The sequence below is a fragment of the Oncorhynchus masou genome, chromosome 13 (assembly GCF_036934945.1).
Source record: "Oncorhynchus masou masou isolate Uvic2021 chromosome 13, UVic_Omas_1.1, whole genome shotgun sequence".
In the NCBI taxonomy this organism is placed as follows: domain Eukaryota; kingdom Metazoa; phylum Chordata; class Actinopteri; order Salmoniformes; family Salmonidae; genus Oncorhynchus; species Oncorhynchus masou.
The window spans coordinates 60,512,472-60,535,300 of NC_088224.1; the positions used below are offsets into that span (position 1 = coordinate 60,512,472).

General features: G+C 42.8%; 1 protein-coding gene across 2 annotated transcripts; it reads left to right on the forward strand.

Annotated features, from left to right (window-relative positions):
- Positions 1–1,483: 1,483 nt before the first annotated feature.
- On the forward strand, positions 1,484–22,292 carry LOC135552765 (protein yippee-like 2). 2 transcript variants are annotated; one of them, XM_064984590.1, is made up of 5 exons: positions 1,484–1,642; positions 5,367–5,603; positions 7,053–7,096; positions 7,336–7,444; positions 18,915–22,292. In XM_064984590.1, exons 2-5 carry the CDS (start codon positions 5,487–5,489, stop codon positions 19,002–19,004), a joined length of 360 nt encoding a protein of 119 aa, XP_064840662.1. In that variant the 5' UTR covers positions 1,484–1,642; positions 5,367–5,486; the 3' UTR covers positions 19,005–22,292. The 2 variants fall into 2 exon arrangements, with proteins under 2 accessions (XP_064840662.1, XP_064840663.1); XM_064984591.1 differs by lacking the exon at positions 18,915–22,292 and adding an exon at positions 7,821–11,032.
- The last annotated feature ends 537 nt before the right edge of the window (positions 22,293–22,829 follow it).

Consider the following 22,829-nt stretch of genomic DNA (forward strand, 5'->3'; position numbering starts at 1 on the left):
TTAAGCAAACCTCATCCCAAAATGGGTCCCAACCAGGTATCTGGCTACGTAGAAAGACACCCACCCCTGTGTTGACATTTTGAGCACCATCATCTCCAGTGCAAGATATTTCACACACGATGCTATGATTGACCCTTCATGCTCAACTCTGCACATATCCGCCATGGCCGGAAATAGACCAAATTGACGTTGTTTGTGATATAATTGACTCGTCAATCCATTGAAATTGTGTCCTCAATCTAATACTAAAATTAACAATTTTGTTGGACTTCTTTAGCTCCAGTAAGATTGCTAGCTGAATCAAACATTGTTTGGTGGCCCCTTTGCTCATCTCACCAGACAAAAATGGCAACCTTTGTGCATCTTCTTGTGCCATTTTCCAGTTTCAAAACAAATATCCAACACGTGAGAGAGTTGGAAATGTACATGTACATTTTAGTAAATGTTGTTATCCAGAGTGACTTACAGGAGCAATTAGGGCTAAGTGCCTTGCTCAAGGGTACATCGATTCATTTTTCATCTATTCGGCTCGGGGATTCTAACCAATGTTTTGGTTATTGGCCCAACGTTCGTAACTGCTAGGCTTTATATACCACTAACATCCGGAGATATGGTATGTTATAACAAACAATCTCCAGACGCCAGTCAGTTAAGATTTACAACATAATCTAAAACACACTGGATAAAATATACACCAATCAAGCATATCAACAGAAAAAGCAACGCATCTAACTCAGGGCAAGTTTATAGATGATGAAGCCATTTGGAAAGACATTAGATTGTTTCTATTTATAATAGCAATAAGGCACCTCACCCCTAAGTATAAACATCAGATGGCGCTGGTCTGCTTTCACACACAACCTTTACTTTAACCTATTATCTTGAGTGTGGTTTAAAACCACCACTAGGAGACAGCAATCAGTTACATAAAGACTGGAAACAAATTATCCGTTTTAGTGTTTGCCGGAGCACTACACAGCTGATTCAAATAACCAACGCATCATCAAGATTTATTATTTGAATCAGCGGTGTAGTGTAAAAACAAAACGTGCCCCCAGGGGGATCCCAGGACCCTGTTTGGGAAACCCTGAAGTAGGATATAAGGAGAGCCCATCGAACATCAGAACAAGTTATCTGGAGGGTTAATCTTGGATCAAAAGTTAAGATGTTGAAGTCCATAGTCCATTGCTGTGCCTATTCTGCCTATTTACATCATTTAAGCACAATTTTTTTAATGATATCCATTTCCGCAGCAAATTCAATACAAGTCCATATCTGTCTCTGTCCTAAAACTGAATAGAACTGCAGGTAGCCAGCCTAACATTACGAGCAAAAGTATTGGTTGCTCCTGACTATTCATAACCAATAAGCGCAGTGTTGCTATACCTTATCTCTGCATTGGTTGGCGGACACGGCTGTCAATTTGTCTCCAGCCGAAGTACAATGTGGTTCTGTGTAATTACGTCAAACTCCGCCTGGGAACTGCGCGCTTAAAAACATTGCGTCTGCACGATTGCCAGGACTGGAGAGGAAATTTACCTAGAAAGAAATGCAAAGACGGATTTAGGTTTGGCTTTGCTACGAGGAAAACGAGGAGGCGCGATTTTTTTAAGTGATCAACATATTTTTCATATATTCAAAGGTAAATCCTTGCATATATATATATATATATATATATATGGTTGAATATGCTGTTTTAATTGAATTGCCCATTGTAGTTCAGAATGTTGCAAGCTGGTTGTTTATGTTGCGGGCATGGATGGGATGACGAGATCTGCAGTGAAGCTGGTTGTTATTATTATTACACATTACGCGTGGCCTGATCCTGCGCCACCAGCAGCCGCAGGCAGAAATACGATATGAGAACATCGAGTGCGTGATCATAATACTGCCTGCTGACAATATCATCATATGTATTGGTGTAGCGCAAGGTATATTTGCAGTTTTATAGCTAATATCATGCTATCTAACACATTTCGGAACGAGGCTGGGAAAATTGTGCTGTTTTCGAGCTAATTTCCAGCTAGTCTATACATTTTTCCATGAGGCTGAGAGACAATGTTGAACTTTTTAAACTAATTTCATGTCATTCAAAAAAATATCATGCTATCTGGGGGACCCGACCTCCGGTGGAATAGCAACCCTGGGTCTGCGGTGGTGTGTGCTATGCCAGTGAACATGTCTACGTCATGTTTATTATTGCTTCTGTATTGGGTGTTGAATCGCCTGTTGCCTAGTCCTCTAGTTGACCGTTGTCAAATTATGTATTTGCATGTATCCTATAGACAACTGGCGCTAATAGACTCGTGTTGCCTTAACATAGCACTTCAACTCCTCTATAGGACTCTTCAAAGTGTGACGCTAAAAGCCAATGCTGAGTAAATACTTTTTTCTGCATCATAATGTAAAGACAGATGTTGTCTCGAATAATCACATGTTACTCTACACACAAGACATAATTTTGGATCATGTAACACACTCATGAACAAGGTGTGTATGTGCCTACACAGGTGTGTGTATGTTGAATCAACTTCCTTGCATTGCCAAACCGAGGCATCCCCACCAACTGTGGTGGCTAAAGGTCTGCCCTATATACTGTGATCCAGGCAGCCACTGTCTCTGACCAGATTCATATGTGCAAATACACAAGCCCCCCCCAATCAGACACACACACACACACACACACACACACACACACACACACACACGTGACACCTGGACACATGATCAGATAAGGGGATTTGAGATTTGGTCTGTTGCTGTCAGTGATGTAATGCATCACTATGCTGTCTGTTGCCACTGAATGAGAGAGAGAGCAGAAACTACATAAAGCCTCCTATTGGAGCTGTGGGTCTGTGTGCTATGAAAGACAACTAGGGCCGCAAACACAAGGACGCATGCTCCCCAGTCCATCCATCCGTCTCGCTCTCTTTCTCTCTGTCTCTCTCTCTGTCCCCTGGCTGCTATCACGATCATCGTCCCTCTCTGTACGACAGAGCGACCGCAGCAGCTCCTCTCCGGTTACGTAAGCAAGGTTGTTGTTTTTATACCAGCGAGGACCTTTTGGCTGGTAAGTGATGTGGCATGTAGTGTGGCAGACTATACCAATACCAGACAGCTCAGAACATCAGCCTTCAGGGGCGAGGCTGAGGGGCAGACAGAAACAGGAGAAGGTGATTATGATGATGATGTCAGAAAAACACGGCAGCAGTTTTTGCAAGCTCAGGCAGCATTGGCGGATCCCATCCCTGTTATCTTTGGAGAATTATTTGACCGGGTCCGGGTTAGTCTTTTGGACTTATTCATAGCTGTCTTAGGTTTTCTTCTGTGACATGAAACAAAGAGGCTTTGGTGCAAAGAAGGGTAGAGCCTCCGCTTGCTGTGTTGTTGTTGTTGTTCTAGTGGATGCATTTAGTCTACAAACAAATGATGGGTCTTGAGCGAGATCCTTTTCTAGATGAGCGCATCAAAAGATGATCTGGTTTATGAAAATGAGTGGAGGATTCTTCAAAGTGTCAGTCAGCCTCTCACCTAAGAAACAACCGGTGCAACAGATGAGTTGAACTATAAAATGTTAGATACAAGTGATTATATTCACCTGCTATTTCTATATCTGTTACTCTCTTTCTGTGCATATGTCACATGGAGACGTAATTAAGCAATAAGGCCAGAGGAGGTGTGGTATATGGCCAATAGACCACTGTTTAGGGCTGTATCCAGGCACTCCGTGTTGCATTGTGTGTAAGAACAGCCCTTAGCTGTGGTATATTGGCCATATACCACAAACCCTGAGGTGCCTTATTGCTATAATAAACTGGTTACCAATGTAATTAGAGTAGTAAAAATAAATGTTTTGTCATACCTGTGGTATATGGTCTGATATACCACGGCTGTCAGCCAATCAGCATTCAGGGCTTGAATCACCCCGTTTATAATATCTCTTAACTGAGAGACCTGGACAAATTATTTTCCATATCTGAAATGTAGGGTGGAAAATCATTACTGATAGAGGTGATTTGGAAGGCTAAATTGATTTATGCAGACAAGGCGGTCTCCGTTTGTAATGCATACGAAACTCCGCTCTCATTTCATCTCTCAAGTAACTGACATGCATTGGAAAAGCTTGGGAATGGATCCTTTGGAAGGAAAGTGAGTCAGAAGGCATCTCTTTCACAATACTTGATTTCCCCAAATTAACATATATCAACTCTGCTGTGTAAGTGTGTGTTTCTATGTGGGTGAGGCGTGCTTGTGTGATATCCCCATGAGACAGAAATAGACCTAGGTAATCTAACCACCCGCTACAGAGTGTGGTTGACTCGTTATCCATTAGCCACAGAACATATTGGATTCATAGAGTACATCACTGCTTTGACAGTTAACTGTAACTAAATACATCAGATCTGTATTTAGCTCCATATTTCAAGATTATATCAGGACAGTCCTTGAACCTGCCAGATAACAGATATACATGTCTCTAACCAAGGCTGTTTGACTAGATGAACCTCATTGCTCCCTCATCGCAACCTTATTTACTGCAAGGTTGAGGTCAAGTTCCCATTCCGATATTCCTTAATGCGTTTCAAGGAGGTAAATGTGGAATTGGAATTAAGTTTACTTCCTCAATTGACTGAATTGAAAGGGAATTGACCACAACCCTGGTTTAGAGTAACAACCTGTTCCTAATTGGAGTCTATGGAGATTGTGGCGATTACTTCGATATGTGCTAAACTCTGCTTTAGGCTCATCCTCACATGTTTGTCCTAGAATGACAGGGAGAAAGGAAAGACTTTGGGGTTAAAGTGTGTGTGGGCAAGACCTTTTTGAGTGGTCTCTTTATGCCCCGGTCCCACACTGTTGGCTCAGAGACAGAAGCCGACAGAGAAAACAAGGGGACGTCTTAAAGGCTTATAGCACACAGCCTTTCCCTTACAAGCCTCTTTCTGTTAACTGTCTAAAGTTCAATTATTTTTAGGCTACTGCGTCTCAGTATAATGATCATGAGATCACAGTCTATGCTTAACTCCGTATAGAATGCCTGACATTTTTCATCTATCATAGGCTACATACTGTACAAATTCATGCTCCACTGCAAAGTAATTTGCCTACTGAACATTAATTCATATGCAGAGAACAAATGGAGGCTAACCGATTTTTGGATCTTACAGTGTGTAAAGATAGACAATGATATGCAGCAAGGCACTCAAGTTAAAATCTCTTTATATCCACACATGGATTATCCTGGACCCAGATCTGTTTGTGCTGTGTTGCCAACAACCTACACAGCGATTAGGTAAAAAAAAAAAAAAGGTTTTGACTATAGACCACCTTCATCAGTGTTTATCTCCTGTGCTCCGCTTCACCAGGTGTGTGCCTCCCGCCCCGCCCCCACCACGGCCCTTACCTGTGTGTTGCGGTGCTTCCCCTGCGAGCCTAGCTGGGCCGGCAGCCCTTTCCTGCACCGCCCCCCCACCCCGCCCCACCCTATGGTCAGGATGACACGCTCCAAGACCTTCCAGGCCTACCTGCCCAGCTGCCACCGAACTTACAGCTGCATCCACTGCAGAGCACACCTGGCTAACCACGACGAGCTCATCTCCAAGGTGAATACTGACTGTTTAACATACCGACCACAACCGTCCATCCCCTAATAATGCTGCTTGCTCTAATAGTGTTTCCCTCGATCTATTCCACATTTCCTTTAAAGAGCCACTGAACACCCCTAAAGGCACATGTTTATCTGTTGCTCATTAGAAATATTAGATTTTATTCTTGGAGGTGTGTTTCCTGACCGATTCCACGTTTTGGTTAATCAGATACTAGACGCAGAAGCGTATTTCACTTTCCTCAAAAACCCCAGAATGGATCTAAGATAATGACATATTTCTTGAGTTAAGTTTGACGTTTTTACAGGGGATGTTTTAGTTGCACAATTTTACATCTAACTAAGTTGTTTGGTGCAGTATTTCTCAAGTTAAAAAAATGCGTAACCTGCTGTCTTATGTAAGCAGTCGGAGCTGCTGGGCAGGTCTGTCTCACTGTCTATGCTGCTATTGGATACAGAGCAATCACCGCAGCTGTTCACCCCATGTTAGTGGGCAAAAGGACATCATCATTTACCCATTGTGACTCACGGATGTTCTTAACTCCCTTTACACGAGACTTCCTTCAAAACCAAAATCATCCTATTTCCACTTTGTAGTCAATTTGGACACTAGAATAACTGTTTCTGACTCATATCAATGCCACATAGGCCGTTTTCAAGGAGGTTTGTTGCTTTTTAAAGACTGTCACACTTTGAAGCCCAGCACCTGGGTGGTGCTCATTAGGGCATACAACTGAAAACGTTTTCAAATGTTTTAAAACAGAACATTTGTTTCTTGTTTGACACGTCCAGGTAGACACTCTGTTTTCTTCTGTTTTGTGCCTAATGAACTTGACCCTGATTCTACTAAGCAAGGGTTTGGTGATCAGCTGAATCAGGTATGTAAGGGAAACTGCCCTAATGTGCAAGTCATTCCCAAGAGAGCGCATGGGAGAACACGCTACTGTTGGGCTCCAGGGCTTACTTCAAAGATGTCCATCTCAACATGACTTTCCTGGTTAAATAAAGGATGACCTGTATAAATACTGTAGTTTTTATAGATTAATTTGAACTTTCAGTGCATTGCACTGTAATAACTAGAAAGGTATTGAGTGCTGGCTGCAGCTGTCTTAAAGCGCTGCTGGCAGACTCCTTCACACTTGGACCTAGTATTACAGCTGACGCTGCACTTTCAGACTGAAAACGAGCGTACCGAGCCTCTGTCGCTCATTTCACCGCCATCTTACTTCTACAGCTTGTGTGTTTGAATATGACTTTTTCCATGTGCTACACTATGTGAAGTCAACCCTCACCTGTACAAAATCACATGGGTCTGTCAGTCTTAATTTAAAGGCTAAATCTGGGATATTTCCTGCTGTTCAATGATCATGTCAATGAAGTGGCTTTAATGCTGACTGCTGAGGATACTCCTCCTCCTTTTTAACCTACTCGTCTTCTTCTCCTGCAGTCTTTCCAGGGGAGCCAAGGCAGAGCTTATTTGTTCAACTCAGTGTGAGTATCAGTGTGTCTGCATGTAGTTACAGTACAGCCATGATCCAGTCCTCAGCCCGCGAGCACAATCACAATGAAGATGATCATTTCTACTGTATGAGCATGGTCCCTATCTAGCTCAGTATGAAGTGCCTTTTGGGTAATATCTAGTGTGTGAGTGGGTGTGTTATGACTCAGTATAGACAGGCAACCTTTACGAATCGAACAGCTTATGAGCTTGCTTTCTCTCTCGCTCTCAGGGTGAACGTGGGGTGCGGGCCGGCGGAAGAGAGGGTCTTGCTCACGGGGCTGCATGCTGTGGCAGATATCTACTGTGAGAACTGCAAGACAACTCTGGGTTGGAAATATGTGAGTGTAAGAGTGTTTACGTGTCAGAGGATGTTAGAGCTGTATCTAGAGTTAGAGAGGATAGGCACATTATTACCTTCATTAATAATACCTTTATTAGCATATAAGATCGTTGTAGGATTGAAACGCTGTGAACTAATAAAGGTTTTGGAACAATTGCGTGCATGTTATCGTATTGACATGGATGTGTTCTGGTCTTAATTTTTTTTACTATTTTGGGCCCATTATTCCTACCTTAAGTGTAACATTACAGTACATAGGCTGACTCAGTAAAGGGATTCCTTGCAGTTTCAATCTTGATCTGAGGGGCATATTTCTCATGATGTAGGGCTATATATTTTCCAAGTACTCAATCAACTTGACCTCCTTCTTCTAGTTCAGAGATGGTGGCCATTCATGATGGACCAGAGCTGGGCTGTCCACACTGAGAACTGTAGTGATTCAAGACCAGTTGACCAGCAACAAGAACAACAGCTTATCCAATCACAAATTAGACAAAGGGTTAGAATTAATTCAAAATAAAAATCTGTTTTTATGTATCGAGACTAAGTAGGCCCTATATCATGTTGCCTGTATAATTAAGTAATAAGGCCCGAGGTGGTGTGGTATATGGCCAATATACCATGGCTGAGGACTGTTCTTGGGGACAATGCAAAGCGGAGTGCCTGGACACAGCCCTTAGCCGTGTAATATTGTCCATGTACCACAAACCCCTGAGGTGCCTTATTGCTATTAAAAATGGGTTACCAATGTAATTAGAGCAGGAAAAACAAATGTTTTGTCATACCCGTGGTATACGGTCTGATATATTACGGCTGTCAGCCAATCAGCATTCAGGGTTCAAGCCACCCAGTTTATAATGTAGCCTATATACAGTGCATTCGGAAAGTTTTCAGACACCTTTACTTTTCCCACATTTTGTTACATTACAGCCTTATTCTAAAATTGAGGAAAAACATTGATGTCATCAATCTACACACAAAACCCATTAAATCACAAAGCGAACACGTTTTTAGAAATGTTTGAAAATATTTTACAAATAAAAAAAACATACCTTATTTACATTTTTTTAATTTGACCTTTATTTAACTAGGCAAGTCAGTTAAGAACAAATTCTTATTTTCAATGACGGCCAAGGAACAGTGGGTTAACTGCCTGTTCAGGGGCAGAACGACAGATTTGTACCTTGTCAGCGTGGGGATTTGAACTTGCAACCTTCCGGTTCCTAGTCCAAAGCTCTAACCATGAGGTCAAAGGAATTGTTCATAGAACTCAGACAGGATTGTGTCAAGGCACAGATCTGGGGAAGGTTGAAGGTCCCCAAGAACATAATGGCCTCCATCATTGTTAAATGTAAGAAGTTTGGAACCACCAAGATTCTTCCTAGAGCTGTCCCCCCGGCCAAACTGAGCAATCGGGGGAGAAGGGCCTTGGTCAGGGAAGTGACCAAGAACCCAAGGGTCACTCTGATTGAGCTCTGGAGTTATTCTGTGGAGATGGGAGAACCTAACAGAAGGACAACCATCTCTGCAGCACCACCAATCAGGACTTTATGGTAGTGGCCAGACAGAAGCCACTCATCAGTAAAATACACATGACAGCCTGCTTGGAGTTGGCCAAAAGGCCCCTAAAGGACTCTGACCATGAGAAACAATATTCTCTGGTCTGATGAATCCAAGATTGAACTCTTTGGCCTGAATGCCAAGCTTCACGTCTGGAGGAAACCTGGAACCATTCCGACGGTGAAGCATGGTGGTGGCAGCATCATGCTGTGAGGATGTTTTTCAGCGGCAGGGACTGGGAGACTAGTCAGGATCGAGGGAAAGATGAAGGGAGCAAAGTACAGAGAGATCCTTAATGAAAACATGCTCAGGATCTCAAACTGGTTCGAAGGTTCACCTTCCAACAGGACAACGTCCCTAAGCACACAGCCAAGACAATGTAGGAGTGGAATTCCCATTCTTCTCTGCAGATCCTCTCAAGCTCTGTCAGTTTGGATGGGGAACGTTGCTGCACAGCTATTTTCAGGTCTCTCCAGAAATGCTTGATCAGGTTCAAGTCCGGGCTCTGGCTGGGACTCTAAAGGACATTCAGACTTATCCCGAAGCCACTCCTTGGTTGTGTGCTTAGGGTCGTTGTCTTGTTGGAAGGTAAACCTTCGCCCCAGTCGGAGGTTGTGAATGCTCTGGAGCGGATTTTCATCAAGGATCTCTCTGTATATATTTTATTTTTGAGATTCTTCAAAGTAGCCACCCTTTGCTTTGATGACAGCTTTGCACACTTGGCATTCTCTCAACAAGCTTCATGAGGAATGCTTTTCCAACAGCCTTGAAGGAGTTCCCCCATATGCTGAGCACGTGTTGGCTGCTTTTCCTTCACTCTGCGGTCCAACTCATCCCAAACCTTCCCAATTGGGTTGAGGTCGTGTGATTGTGGAGGCCAGATCATCTTATGCAGTACTCCATCACTCTCCTTCTTGGTCAAATAGCCCTTACACAGCCTGGAGGTGTGTTGGGTCATTGTCCTGTTGAAAAACAAATGATAGTCCCACTAAGCGCAAACCAGATGGGATGGCGTATCGATGCAGAATGCTGTGGTAGTCATGAGGGTTAAGTGTGCCTTGAATTCTAAATGAATCAGACAGTGTCACCAGCAAAGCACACCCTCACCATTCCACCACCTCCATGCTTCATGGTGGGAACCACACATGCAGAGATCATCCGTTCACCTACTCTGCGTCTCACAAAGACATGGAGGTTTTAACCTAAATTTGGACTCAGTCCAAAGGACAGATTTCCACCGGTCTAATGTCCATTGCTCGTGTTTCTTGGCCCAAGCAAGTCTCTTCTTCTTTTTGGTGTCCATTAGTAGTGGTTTCTTTGCAATAATTCGACCATGAAGGCCTGATTTACGCAGTCTCGTCTGAGCTGTTGATGTGTCTGTTACTTGAACTCTGAAGCATTTATTTGGGCTGCAATCTGAGGTGCAGTTAATTCTAATGAACTTATCCTCTGCCGCAGAGGTAACTCTGGGTCTTCCTTTCCTGTGGCGGTTCTCATAAGAGCCAGTTTCAACATAGCCCTTGATGATATTAGCGACTGCACTTGAAGATTTCAAAGATTTGAATTTTTCCGGATTGACTGACCTTCATGTCTTAGTAATGAGGGACTGTTGTTTCTCTTTGCTTATTTGAGCTGTTCTTGCCATGATATGGACTTGGTCTTTTACCAAATACTGCTATCCTCTGTATACCACCCCTACCTTGTTACAACACAACTGATTGGCTCAAACACATTAAGAAAGAAAGAAATTCCACAAATGAACTTTTAACATGGCACACCTGTTAATTGAAATGCATTCCAGGTGACTACCTCATGAAGCTGGTTGATAGAAGGCCAAGAATGTGCAAAGCTGTCAAAGGCAAAGGGGGGCTCCCTTGAATAATCTAAAATATGTTTTGATTTGTTTTAATGTTTTGTTTTTTTGGTTACTACATGAGTCCATATGTGTTATTTCATAGTTGTAATGTCTTCTCTATTATTCTACAATGTAGAAAATAGTAAAAATAAAGAAAAACCCTTGAATGAGTAGGTGTCTAAACGTTTGACTAGTTTTGTGTGTGTGTAATAAATATATAAACTAAGCAAAAAAAATAAACGTCCCTTTTTCATGACCCTGTCTTTCAAAGATAATTCATAAAGATCCAAATAACTTCATAGATCTTCATTGTTAAGTGTTTAAACACTGTTTCCCATGCTTGTTCAATGAACCATAAACAATTAATGAACATGCACCCGTGGAACGGTCGTTAAGACACCAACAGCTTACAGACGGTAGGCAATTAAGGTCACAGTTATGAAAACTTAGGACACATAAAGTGGCCTTTCTACTGACTCTGAAAAACACCAAAAGAAAGATGCCCAGGGTCCCTGCTCATCTGCGTGAACGTGCCTTACGCATGCTGCAAGGAGGCATTAAATTGCAATGTCCGTACTGTGAGACGCCTAAGATAGCGCTACAGGGAGACAGGACGGACAGCTGATCGTCCTCGCAGTGACAGACCACATGTAACAACACCTGCACAGGATCGGTACATCCAAACATCACACCTGCGGGACAGGTACAGGATGGCAACAACAACTGCCCGAGTTACACCAGGAACGCACAATCCCTCCATCAGTGCTCAGACTGTCCGCAATAGGCGGAGAGAGGCTGGACTGCGGGCTTGTAGGCTTGTTGTAAGGCAGGTCCTCACCAGACATCACCGGCAACAACGTCGCTTATGGGCACAAACCCACCGTCGCTGGACCAGACAGGACTGGCAAAAAGTGCTCTTCACTGACGAGTCGCGGTTTTGTCTCACCAGGGGTGATGGTCAGATTCGTGTTTATCGTCGAAGGAATGAGCGTTACACCGAGGCCTGTACTCTGGAGCGGGATCGATTTGGAGGTGGAGGGTCCGTCATGGTCTGGGGCGGTGTGTCACAGCATCATCGGACTGAGCTCGATGTCATTGCAGGCAATCTCAACGCTGTGCGTTACAGGGAAGACAACCTCCTCCCTCATGTGATACCCTTCCTGCAGGCTCATCCTGACATGATCCTCCAGCATGACAATGCCACCAGCCATACTGCTCGTTCGGTGCTTGATTTCCTGCAAGACAGGAATGTCAGTGTTCTGCCATGGCCAGAAATGTCCGGGAACTTGCAGGTGCCTTGGTGGAAGAGTGGGGTAACATCTCACAGCAAGAACTGGCAAATCTGGTGCAGTCCATGAGGAGGAGATGCTCAGCAGTACTTACTATCTGGTGTGGCCACCAGCTGCATTGACTGTTACTTTACATTTTGAACCCCCCCCCCTCCCCCTGTGGAACTTGTTCAGTTTATGCCTCGGTTGTTGAATCGAGGCATAAAATATTTACACATGTTAAGTTTGCTGAAAATAAACGCAGTTGACAGTGAGATGAAGTTTTTTCGCTAAGTATGTATATATATATATATATATATATATATATAATATATATATTATATATACGCACAGAGAAATATAAATACATACATACATTTGAAGTCGGAAGTTTACATACACCTTAGCCAAATACATTTAAACTCAGTTTTTCACAATTCCTGAATTTTAATCATAGTAAAAATTCCCTGTCTGAGGTCAGTTAGGATCACCACTTTATTTAAAAAATGTGCAATGTCAGAATAATAGTAGAGAGAATGATTTATTTCAGCTTTTATTTATTTCATCACATTTTCAGTGGGTCAGAAGTTTACATACACTCAATTAGTATTTTCTAGCATTGCCTTTAAATTGTTTAACTTGGGTCAAACGTTTCGGTTAGCCTTCCACAAGCTTCCCACAATAAGTTGGTGAATTTTGGCCCATTCCTCCTGACAGAGCTGGTGTTACTGAGTCAGGTTTGTAGGCCTCCTTGCTCGCACACGCTTTTTCAGTTCTGCTCACAAAATTTCTACAGGATTGAGGTCAGGGCTTTGTGATGTCCACTCCAATACCTTGACTTTGTTGTCCTTAAGCTGTTTTTCCACAACTTTGGAAGTATGCTTGGGGTCATTGCCCATTTGGAAGACCCATTTGCGACCAAGCTTTAACTTCATGACTGATTTCTTGAGATGTTGCTTCAATATATCCACATAATTTTCCTTCTTCATGAAGCCATCTATTTTGTGAAGTGCACCAGCCCCTCTTGCAGCAAAGCACCCTCACAACATGATGCTGCCACCCCGCGCTTCACTGTTCTTCAGCTTGCAAGCATCCCTCTTTTTCCTCCAAACATAACGATGGTCATTATGGCCAAACAGTTATATTTTTGTTTCATCAGACCAGAGGATATTTCTCCAAAAAGTAAGATCTTTGTCCCCATGTGCCATTTGCAAACCGTAGTCTGGCTTTTTATGGCGGTTTTGGAGCAGTGGCTTCTTCCTTGCAGAGCGGCCTTTCAGGTTATGTCGTTATAGGACTCATTTTACTCTGGATATAGATACTTTTGTACCTGTTTCCTCCAGCATCTTCACAAGGTCCTTTGCTGTTGTTCTGGTATCGATTTGCACTTTTCGCATCAAAGTACGTTCATCTCTAAGAGACTAAAGAGGTGGCTGCGTGGTCCCATGGTGTTTATACTTGCGTGCTATTGTTTGTACAGATGAATGTGGTACCTTCAAGCGTTTGGAAATTGCTCCCAAGGATGAACCAGACATGTGGAGGTCTACAATTTTTTTTCTGAGTTCTTGGCGGATTTCTTTTGATTTTCCCACGGTGTCAAGAAAAGAGGCACAGAGTTTGAAGGCAGGCCTTGAAATACATTCACAGGTATACCTCCAATTGACTCAAATGATGTCAATTAGCCTATCAGAAGCTTCTAAAGCCATGACATTATTTACTGGAATTTTCCAAGCTGTTTAAAGGCACAGTCAACGTTAGTGTATGTAAACTTCTGACCCACTGGAATTGTGATACAGTGAATTAGAAGTGAAATAATCTGTCTGTAAACAATTGTTGGAAAAATTACTTATGTCATGCACAAAGTAGATGTCCTAACCGACTTGCTAAAACTGTAGTTTGTTATCAAGAAATTTGTGGAGTAGTAGAAAAATGAGTTTTAATGACTCCAATCTAAATGTATGTTAACTTCAACTGCGTATATATATATATATATGTGTGTGTGTGTGTATATATATATGTATGTGTGTGTGTGTGTATATATATATATATGTATGTGTATGTGTGTATATATGTGTATGTGTGTATATGTATGTGTATGTGTGTATATGTATGCATGTATGTATATGTATGTGTGTATATATATATGTGTGTATATGTGTGTGTGTGTGTGTGTGTGTGTGTGTGTGTGTGTGTGTGTGTGTGTGTGTGTGTGTGTGTGTGTGTGTGTCTATACACACACACACACGCACACACACACACACACACACACACACACACACACACACACACACACACACACACACACACACACACACACACACACATATACATATATACATATATACATACATATATATATATATATATATATATATATATATATATATATATATATATATATATATATATACTGCTCAAAAAATAAAGGGAACACTAAAATAAAACATCCTAGATCGGAATGAATGAAATATTCTTATGAAATACTTTTTTCTTTACATAGTTGAATGTGCTGACAACAAAATCACACAAAAATTATCAATGGAAATCAAATTTATCAACCCATGGAGGTCTGGATTTGGAGTCACACTCAAAATGAAAGTGGAAAACCACACTACAGGCTGATCCAACTTTGATGTAATGTCCTTAAAACAAGTCAAAATGAGGCTCATTAGTGTGTGTGGCCTCCTGGACTAAAGCATCCGCCAACTCCTAGACAGTCTGTGGTGCAACGTGGCGTTGGTGGATGGAGCGAGACATGATGTCCCAGATGTGCTCAATTGGATTCAGGTCTGGGGAACAGGCGGGCCAGTCCATAGCATCAATGCCTTCCTCTTGCAGGAACTTCTGACACACTCCAGCCACATGAGGTCAAGCATTGTCTTGCATTAGGAGGAACCCAGGGCCAACCGCACCAGCATATGGTCTCACAAGGGGTCTGATGATCTCATCTCGGTACCTAATGGCAGTCAGGCTACCTCTGGCGAGCACATGGAGGGCTGTGCGGCCCCCCAAAGAAATGCCACCCCACACCATGACTGACCTACTGCCAAACTGTTCATGCTGGAGGATGTTGCAGGCAGCAGAACGTTCTCCACGTTGTATCCAGACTGTCACGTCTGTCACATGTGTTCAGTGTGAACCTGCTTTCATCTGTGAAGAGCACAGGGCGCCAGTGGTGAATTAGCCAATCATAACACCCTCATGGAGTCTGTTTCTGACCTTTTGAGCAGACACATGCACATTTGTGGCCTGCTGGAAGTCATTTTGCAGGGCTCTGGCAGTGCTCCTTCTGCTCCTCCTTGCACAAAGGTGGAGGTAGCGGTCCTGCTGCTGGGTTGTTGCCCTCCTACGGCCTCTTCCACGTCTCCTGATGTACTGGCCTGTCTCCTGGTAGCGCCTCCATGCTCTGGACACTACGCTGACAGACACAGCAAACCTTCTTGCCACAGCTCGCATTGATGTTCCATCCTGGATGAGCTGCACTACCTGAGCCACTAGTGTGGGTTGTAGACTCCATCTCATGCTACCACTAGAGTGAAAGCACCGCCAGCATTCAAAAGTGACCAAAACATCAGCCAGGAAGTATAGGAACTGAGAAGTGGTGACCACCTGCAGAACCACTCCTTTATTGGGGGTGTCTTGCTAATTGCCTTGCTTAGTGTGATTGACTTGGAGTTACATTGTGTTGTTTAATGTGTATGTATAGTGCCCTGCGAAAGTATTCGGCCCCCTTGAACTTTGCGACCTTTTGCCAATTTTCAGGCTTCAAACATAAAGATATAAAACTGTATTTTTTTGTGAAGAATCAACAACAAGTGGGACACAATCATGAAGTGGAACAACATTTATTGGATATTTCAAACTTTTTTAACAAATCAAAAACTGAAAAATTGGTAGGTTTTTAGGTTAGGTTTAGTAAAGGTTAGCCACAGTTCAGGAGTCAGGCAGAAGTCATGAATGACTTCCACAGAGATTGTTACGCTGAACTTGTCCTGAACTGGGATTGGGGGCAAAGGTAAAAAAAAAAGGAACAGAGAGCTGCATTTGGAGATCACTGCCATTCTGCTAAGCCCATAGACAGCCCTATAAGCAAGATCAATGCCAAGTATAGTAGCTTAAAACCATGAGGAGTAGCCAAGTTTGATGAAACATGTAGGTAAGCTGGGTCTATTTAAAGCTCTGTCGTGCCAAAAGGGATGTGATTTGGCTGAAGAGCAGAAGACAGGCAGGATTATGACTATATATATATATATATATATATATTTATATACAGTGTCTTGCGAAAGTATTCGGCCCCCTTGAACTTTGCGACCTTTTGCCACATTTCAGGCTTCAAACATAAAGATATAAAACTGTATTTTTTTGTGAAGAATCAACAACAAGTGGAACGACATTTATTGGATATTTCAAACTTTTTTAACAAATCAAAAACTGAAAAATTGGGCGTGCAAAATTATTCAGCCCCTTTACTTTCAGTGCAGCAAACTCTCTCCAGAAGTTCAGTGAGGATCTCTGAATGATCCAATGTTGACCTAATTGACTAATGATGATAAATACAATCCACCTGTGTGTAATCAAGTCTCCGTATAAATGCACCTGCACTGTGATAGTCTCAGAGGTCCGTTAAAAGCGCAGAGAGCATCATGAAGAACAAGGAACACACCAGGCAGGTCCGAGATACTGCTGTGAAGAAGTTTAAAGCCGGATTTGGATACAAAAAGATTTCCCAAGCTTTAAACATCCCAAGGAGCACTGTGCAAGTGATAATATTGAAATGGAAGGAGTATCAGACCACTGCAAATCTACCAAGACCTGGCCGTCCTTCTAAACTTTCAGCTCATACAAGGAGAAGACTGATCAGAGATGCAGCCAAGAGGCCCATGATCACTCTGGATGAACTGCAGAGATCTACAGCTGAGGTGGGAGACTCTGTCCATAGGACAACAATCAGTCGTATATTGCACAAATCTGGCCTTTATGGAAGAGTGGCAAGAAGAAAGCCATTTCTTAAAGATATCCATAAAAAGTGTTGTTTAAAGTTTGCCACAAGCCACCTGGGAGACACACCAAACATGTGGAAGAAGGTGCTCTGGTCAGATGAAACCAAAATTGAACTTTTTGGCAACAATGCAAAACGTTATGTTTGCCGTAAAAGCAACACAGCTCATCACCCTGAACACACCAACCCCACTGTCAAACATGGTGGTGGCAGCATCATGGTTTGGGCCTGCTTTTCTTCAGCAGGGACAGGGAATATGGTTAAAATTGATGGGAAGATGGATGGAGCCAAATACAGGACCATTCTGGAAGAAAACCTGATGGAGTCTGCAAAAGACCTGAAACTGGGACGGAGATTTGTCTTCCAACAAGACAATGATCCAAAACATAAAGCAAAATCTACAATGGAATGGTTCAAAAATAAACATATCCAGGTGTTAGAATGGCCAAGTCAAAGTCCAGACCTGAATCCAATCGAGAATCTGTGGAAAGAACTGAAAACTGCTGTTCACAAATGCTCTCCATCCAACCTCACTGAGCTCGAGCTGTTTTGCAAGGAGGAATGGGAAAAAATGTCAGTCTCTCGATGTGCAAAACTGATAGAGACATACCCCAAGTGACTTACAGCTGTAATTGCAGCAAAAGGTGGCGCTACAAAGTATTAACTTAAGGGGGCTGAATAATTTTGCACGCCCAATTTTTCAGTTTTTGATTTGTTAAAAAAGTTTGAAATATCCAATAAATGTCGTTCCACTTCATGATTGTGTCCCACTTGTTGTTGATTCTTCACAAAAGAATACAGTTTTATATCTTTATGTTTGAAGCCTGAAATGTGGCAAAAGGTCGCAAAGTTCAAGGGGGCCGAATACTTTCGCAAGGCACTGTATGAGCTTTCAGAAGTTGCTTTTTTCATGTGTATGTATGTGCTTTCAGAAGTTGCTTTTTGTCCATCCCCAGTTTTATAATTGGAATGTGATACAAAACGAGGCAATGATGTGCTTTAGGACCATGCGTATGCCTCTGAGCGATCGGGTGGGCTGTTGAGTGTTTTTCCAACTGGATAAAAAAAACTTCTGTCCCCCCCACTTCTAAAAGCAGTTGCTCCCCTGTGTATATATATTTTAGTAATAGATGTGGACAGCTTTATATATTCACTGAAATATAATTGCACCTCCATGTTCAGTGCTTAGTAAAGGTGATATTTCTAGCAGCAGGTCAATGTGGAACACACAGCCACTCCACATACCAGCTGTCCCGTTTATCAGCATGGCTTTATGCCCATATGTGTGTGTGTGGGGTAGGTGGGGGGGTGGGGGGGTGGGGGTTGTTAAGACTCACACGCACACATACCTCACACGTCTGTCCAGATATAACGAAACGTGGGGCGAGTCCATTAATATCCCTGACACGGTTGTTTCTACACCGTCGTCGAGTTCCAGAGGCACTTGACTGAGTGGAATTCCAGAACGTGAAACCTGATAATGTCTCTGTGCTTGAATAGGAAAGACTAAACAGGATATTGAGATGTACAGTAAAAACACATTTGATTACATTTGTAATCATTTGTAATCTGCAGTGGCCTACAGCACTCCTTGCAATGCTCCATTATATAACTTAGTTCAGTAAGGTTGGAGGTGAAATCAGAGGACAGTGTTTTCAGTGGCAATGAGTGAAGTTTCTCATCCTGGAAAGCCTAATCTTCTCTCCCCTTTCCCTCCATCTCTCTCCCCTTTCCCTCCATCTCTCCCTCACCCTGTCTCTTCCCCCACCCTGACACTCCCCTACAGGAGCATGCCTTTGAGAGCAGTCAGAAGTACAAGGAGGGGAAGTTCATCATCGAGCTGGCCCACATGATCAAGGACAACGGCTGGGACTGAAAGACGAAGCGCCGTCCTTGACTCGGTTAGGGGTTGAATGGGGGTGGATGGGAGGGAAGGGGGTGAGTGTGTGACTTTGATTTACCATGGACCTCTGTCCTCCCCTCCTGTTGACACACCAGCAGCCTCCAGGGTGGAGGTAGTAGGGGAGTGTGTGTGTGTGGCTGTAGTAGCAGCCTGACCTGCCCCTCTGGGTTCTGTGTGTGTCTGGACTGGAGGAGGATGTCATTGGGGATGGATGGACACCACCAGACACACGCACAATGGCAAGCAAACACACACACGTGCACACACACAAACAAACAAACATGCATGTCCCAGACCAACATCCCAGCCTGATGTGTAGCTCTTCAGATGGAGAGCCAGGCCAAGGCCAGTGTTGTTGTGTTACTAACTATGTTAGGGCTGGCTGGCCTGCAGTGTGAGGAGAGACCAGGCCTTGGCAGGGTCAGTAGCCTTGTGTTAAAGAGTTGATGGGAGCTCTCGTCTGTATGTGAATGAGATGGCCTAAAATGATTATCCCCAAATCCATCTGATCTAATCCACCCAAGGCCGTGCCAGTTGGGACAATGATGAGGCCTCTGGGGGCTGGGTGAGGGAAGGGTTAAGGGAAGGAGGATGAGGGAGAGGGCAGGTCCTTATTCTGGATTCTAGTCCACCCTGGTTGTGAGTTTGTAGTAGCAGCTGGTTGCACAGCTGTGTGATCCACTCTAGGTTTCAGCGGCAGCAGTTGTTGTTGTGAGAGTCAGGATGATAGGGAGTGTGGAGGATTTAAGTCTAAACTCTGAGAAGAATCTGCTCAGTCAGTGTTTCGTCTTTCTCCATCATCCGTAGACGCCTGAAATCATGTCTTGTGATGTTTGGATCCTTCATGTGTTGTGTCTGATGTAAGTCAGGATACATTTACCATCACCACTATGGATTAAACTGAACATCTTTGACTTTTGAAGCTCTGACTTGAACAGGCTTGGAGATTGGTTCTAGTGGTTTGGCCACTGAAGCAGTTAGGATGTGGAGGCCTTTAGGAGATGCTTTTATGGCGTTCTGAAAGGTTGATGTTCTGAAGCTTTCTTTCAATCTGGGATGACAATAGCAGTTCATAGATTGTTACACACACTAATTTACTACCTGGCCCTCACTTAAAACACTGAACAGCAAAGCTGTACAGTGGACCTGTGGATTTTCTGAACAGAAGCCAACTAAGCAACACAAATAATCAAACTAACGTCCCTGGTTTCCACGGCAACTGACTGGCAGTCGAGACTTCCAGTCAGAGGCTGTAGACGTCCCTAGCACAACCAAAGAACCCACCCATCTACCATAAATTGACCAAACACACACACATAATATATATAAAAGATGTTTGCTTGGGTCAAAATGTTGCCAAACATGGGGTTGAGAATTGTTGTTAAAAGCCAAGGTTATGGATAGCCTTTCTCTTTTTGTGATATAATGCATTATGATTTTTGTAAATGACAGATCTTAATATACAGTGCCTTCGGGAAAATATTCAGACCCCTAGACTTTTCCCACATTTTGTTAGGTTCCAGCCTTATTCTAAAATGGATTACATTGTTTCCCCCCCTCATCAATCTACACACAATATCCCATAATGACAAAGCAAAGAGGTTTTCAGACATAGCTAATTTATTGAAAAAAATAATAATAAATTTGACAAAAGTATTCAGACCCTTTACTCAGTACTTTGTTGAAGCACCTTTTGGCAGGGATTACAGCCTTGAGTCTTCTTGGATGTGACGCTACAAGCTTGGCACACCTGTATTTGGGGAGTTAATCCCATTATTCTCTGCAGATCTTTCAAGCTATGTCAGGTTTGTTGGGGAGCTTTGCTGCACAGCTATTTCCAGGTCTCTCCAGAGATGTTCGGTCAGGTTTAAGTCCAGGCTCTAGCTGGGCCACTCAAGGACATTGAGACTTGTCCCGAAACGTTGTCTTGGCTGTGTGCTTAGGGTCGTTGTCCTGTTGGATGGTGAACCTTTGCCCCAGTCTGAGGTCCTGAGCACTCTGGAGCAGGTTTCATCAAGGATCTCTCTGTACTTTGCTCCGTTCAGCTTTGCCTCGACCCTGACTAGTCTCCCAGTCCCTGCCGCTGAAAAACATGCCCACAGCATGATTCTGCCACCACCATGCTTCACCGTAGGGATGGTGCCAGGTTTCATCAGACCAGAGAATCTTGTTTCTCATGGTCTCTGAGAGTCCTTTAGATGCCTTTTGGCAAACTCCAAGCGGGCTGTTGTGTTTTTTTACTGAGGACTGGGTCCTTCTGGCCACTCTACCATAAAGGCCTGATTGGTGGAGTGCTGCAGAGATGGTTGTCTTTCTGGAAAGTTCTCCCATCTCCACAGAAAAACTCTAGAGCTCTGTCTGTGACTATTGGGTTCTTGGTCACCTCCCTGATCAAGGCCCTTCTCCCCCGATTGCTCAGTTTGTCTGGGGAACCAGCTCTAGAGTCTCGGTGGTTCCAAACTTCTTCCATTTAAGAATGATGGAGGCACTGTGTTCTTGGGGACCTTCAATGCTGCAGAAATATTTTGGTACCCTTCCCCAGATCTGTGCCTTGACGCATTCTTGTCTCTGCGCTCTATGGACAATTCCTTCGACCTCATGGCTTGGTTTTTGCTCTGACATGCACTATCCATTGTGGGGCCTTTATATATAGACAGGTGTGTGCCTTTCCAAATCATGTCCAATGAATTGAATTTACCACAGGTGGACTCCAATCAAGTTGTAGAAACAGCTCAAGGATTATCAATGGAAACCGGATGCACCTGAGCTCAATTTCGAGTCTCAAGGCAAAGGGTCTGAATACTTATATAAATAAGGTATTTCTGTTTTGTATTTTTTTTATAAATTAGCAAAACTCTAACCTTTTTTCGCTTTATCATTATTGGGTATTGTGTGTAGATTGCTGAGGATTTGTACAAATTTAATCAATTTTAGAATAATGCTGTAATGTAACAAAATGTGGAAAAAGTCAAGGGGTTTGAATACTTTCCGAAGGCACTGTATACATAAATTATAATATATGTACATTTGTCTGTGTTACTAAATGTAAATAGTAATATGTATTGTCTCTTATCTATGATCGTTATATGATTTGGATACTTGCCATGCTTTCTCTGGTATAGCCCTCGTCGGTTGAACAATATTTACTACTTTTTTACTCTTTGAAAATGTTTCAATTTTAGTGTCTTTTGTAAAAGGAGGAGATAGGAGTGACAATATCATCGGAACTTGATCAATTAAAGCATCACCTTGATACCTGTATTGGATGTGTTCTGCGTGCTGTTGGCCTTGAATATACCACCATATGGTATCAAATATCAGGGTCCATGTTCCTTCTGTATAGAACAGAATATGATAGTGACAGAATATGATAGCCTAAGTATAGACCAGAGCTAGCTAGATATATATATATACACACACACAGCCATACACAATAGCTTACATCTAGTGTATATATATATTGTATATGGCTGTATATATAGCTCTGGTCTGTCTTTAGCCTATGTCACTATCATATTCTATGCTGATACACTGAACATATACAGTACCAGGTAAAAGTTTGGACACCCCTACTCATTTTAGGGTCTTTCTTTATTTTGACTATTTTCTACATTGTAGAATAATAGTGAAGACATAAACTATGGAAACACATGGAATCATGTAGTAACTAAAAAAGTGTTAAACTAATCTAAATATATTTTATATATTTGAGAATCTTCAAAGTAGCCACCCTTTGCCTTTGACAGCTTTGCGCGCTCTTGGCATTGTGTGTTATTTCATAGTTTTGATGTCGTCTTC

What these genes read in the sequence shown, in the direction of transcription:
- LOC135552765 (XM_064984590.1), top strand. Translation starts at nt 5,487, where the DNA reads ATGGTCAGGATGACACGCTCCAAGACCTTCCAGGCCTACCTGCCCAGC. An exon ending in ACGACGAGCTCATCTCCAAG is followed by an intron (nt 5,604 to 7,052) that starts GTGAATACTGAC and finishes CTTCTCCTGCAG; the next exon opens with TCTTTCCAGGGGAGCCAAGG. An exon ending in CAACTCTGGGTTGGAAATAT is followed by an intron (nt 7,445 to 18,914) that starts GTGAGTGTAAGA and finishes ACTCCCCTACAG; the next exon opens with GAGCATGCCTTTGAGAGCAG.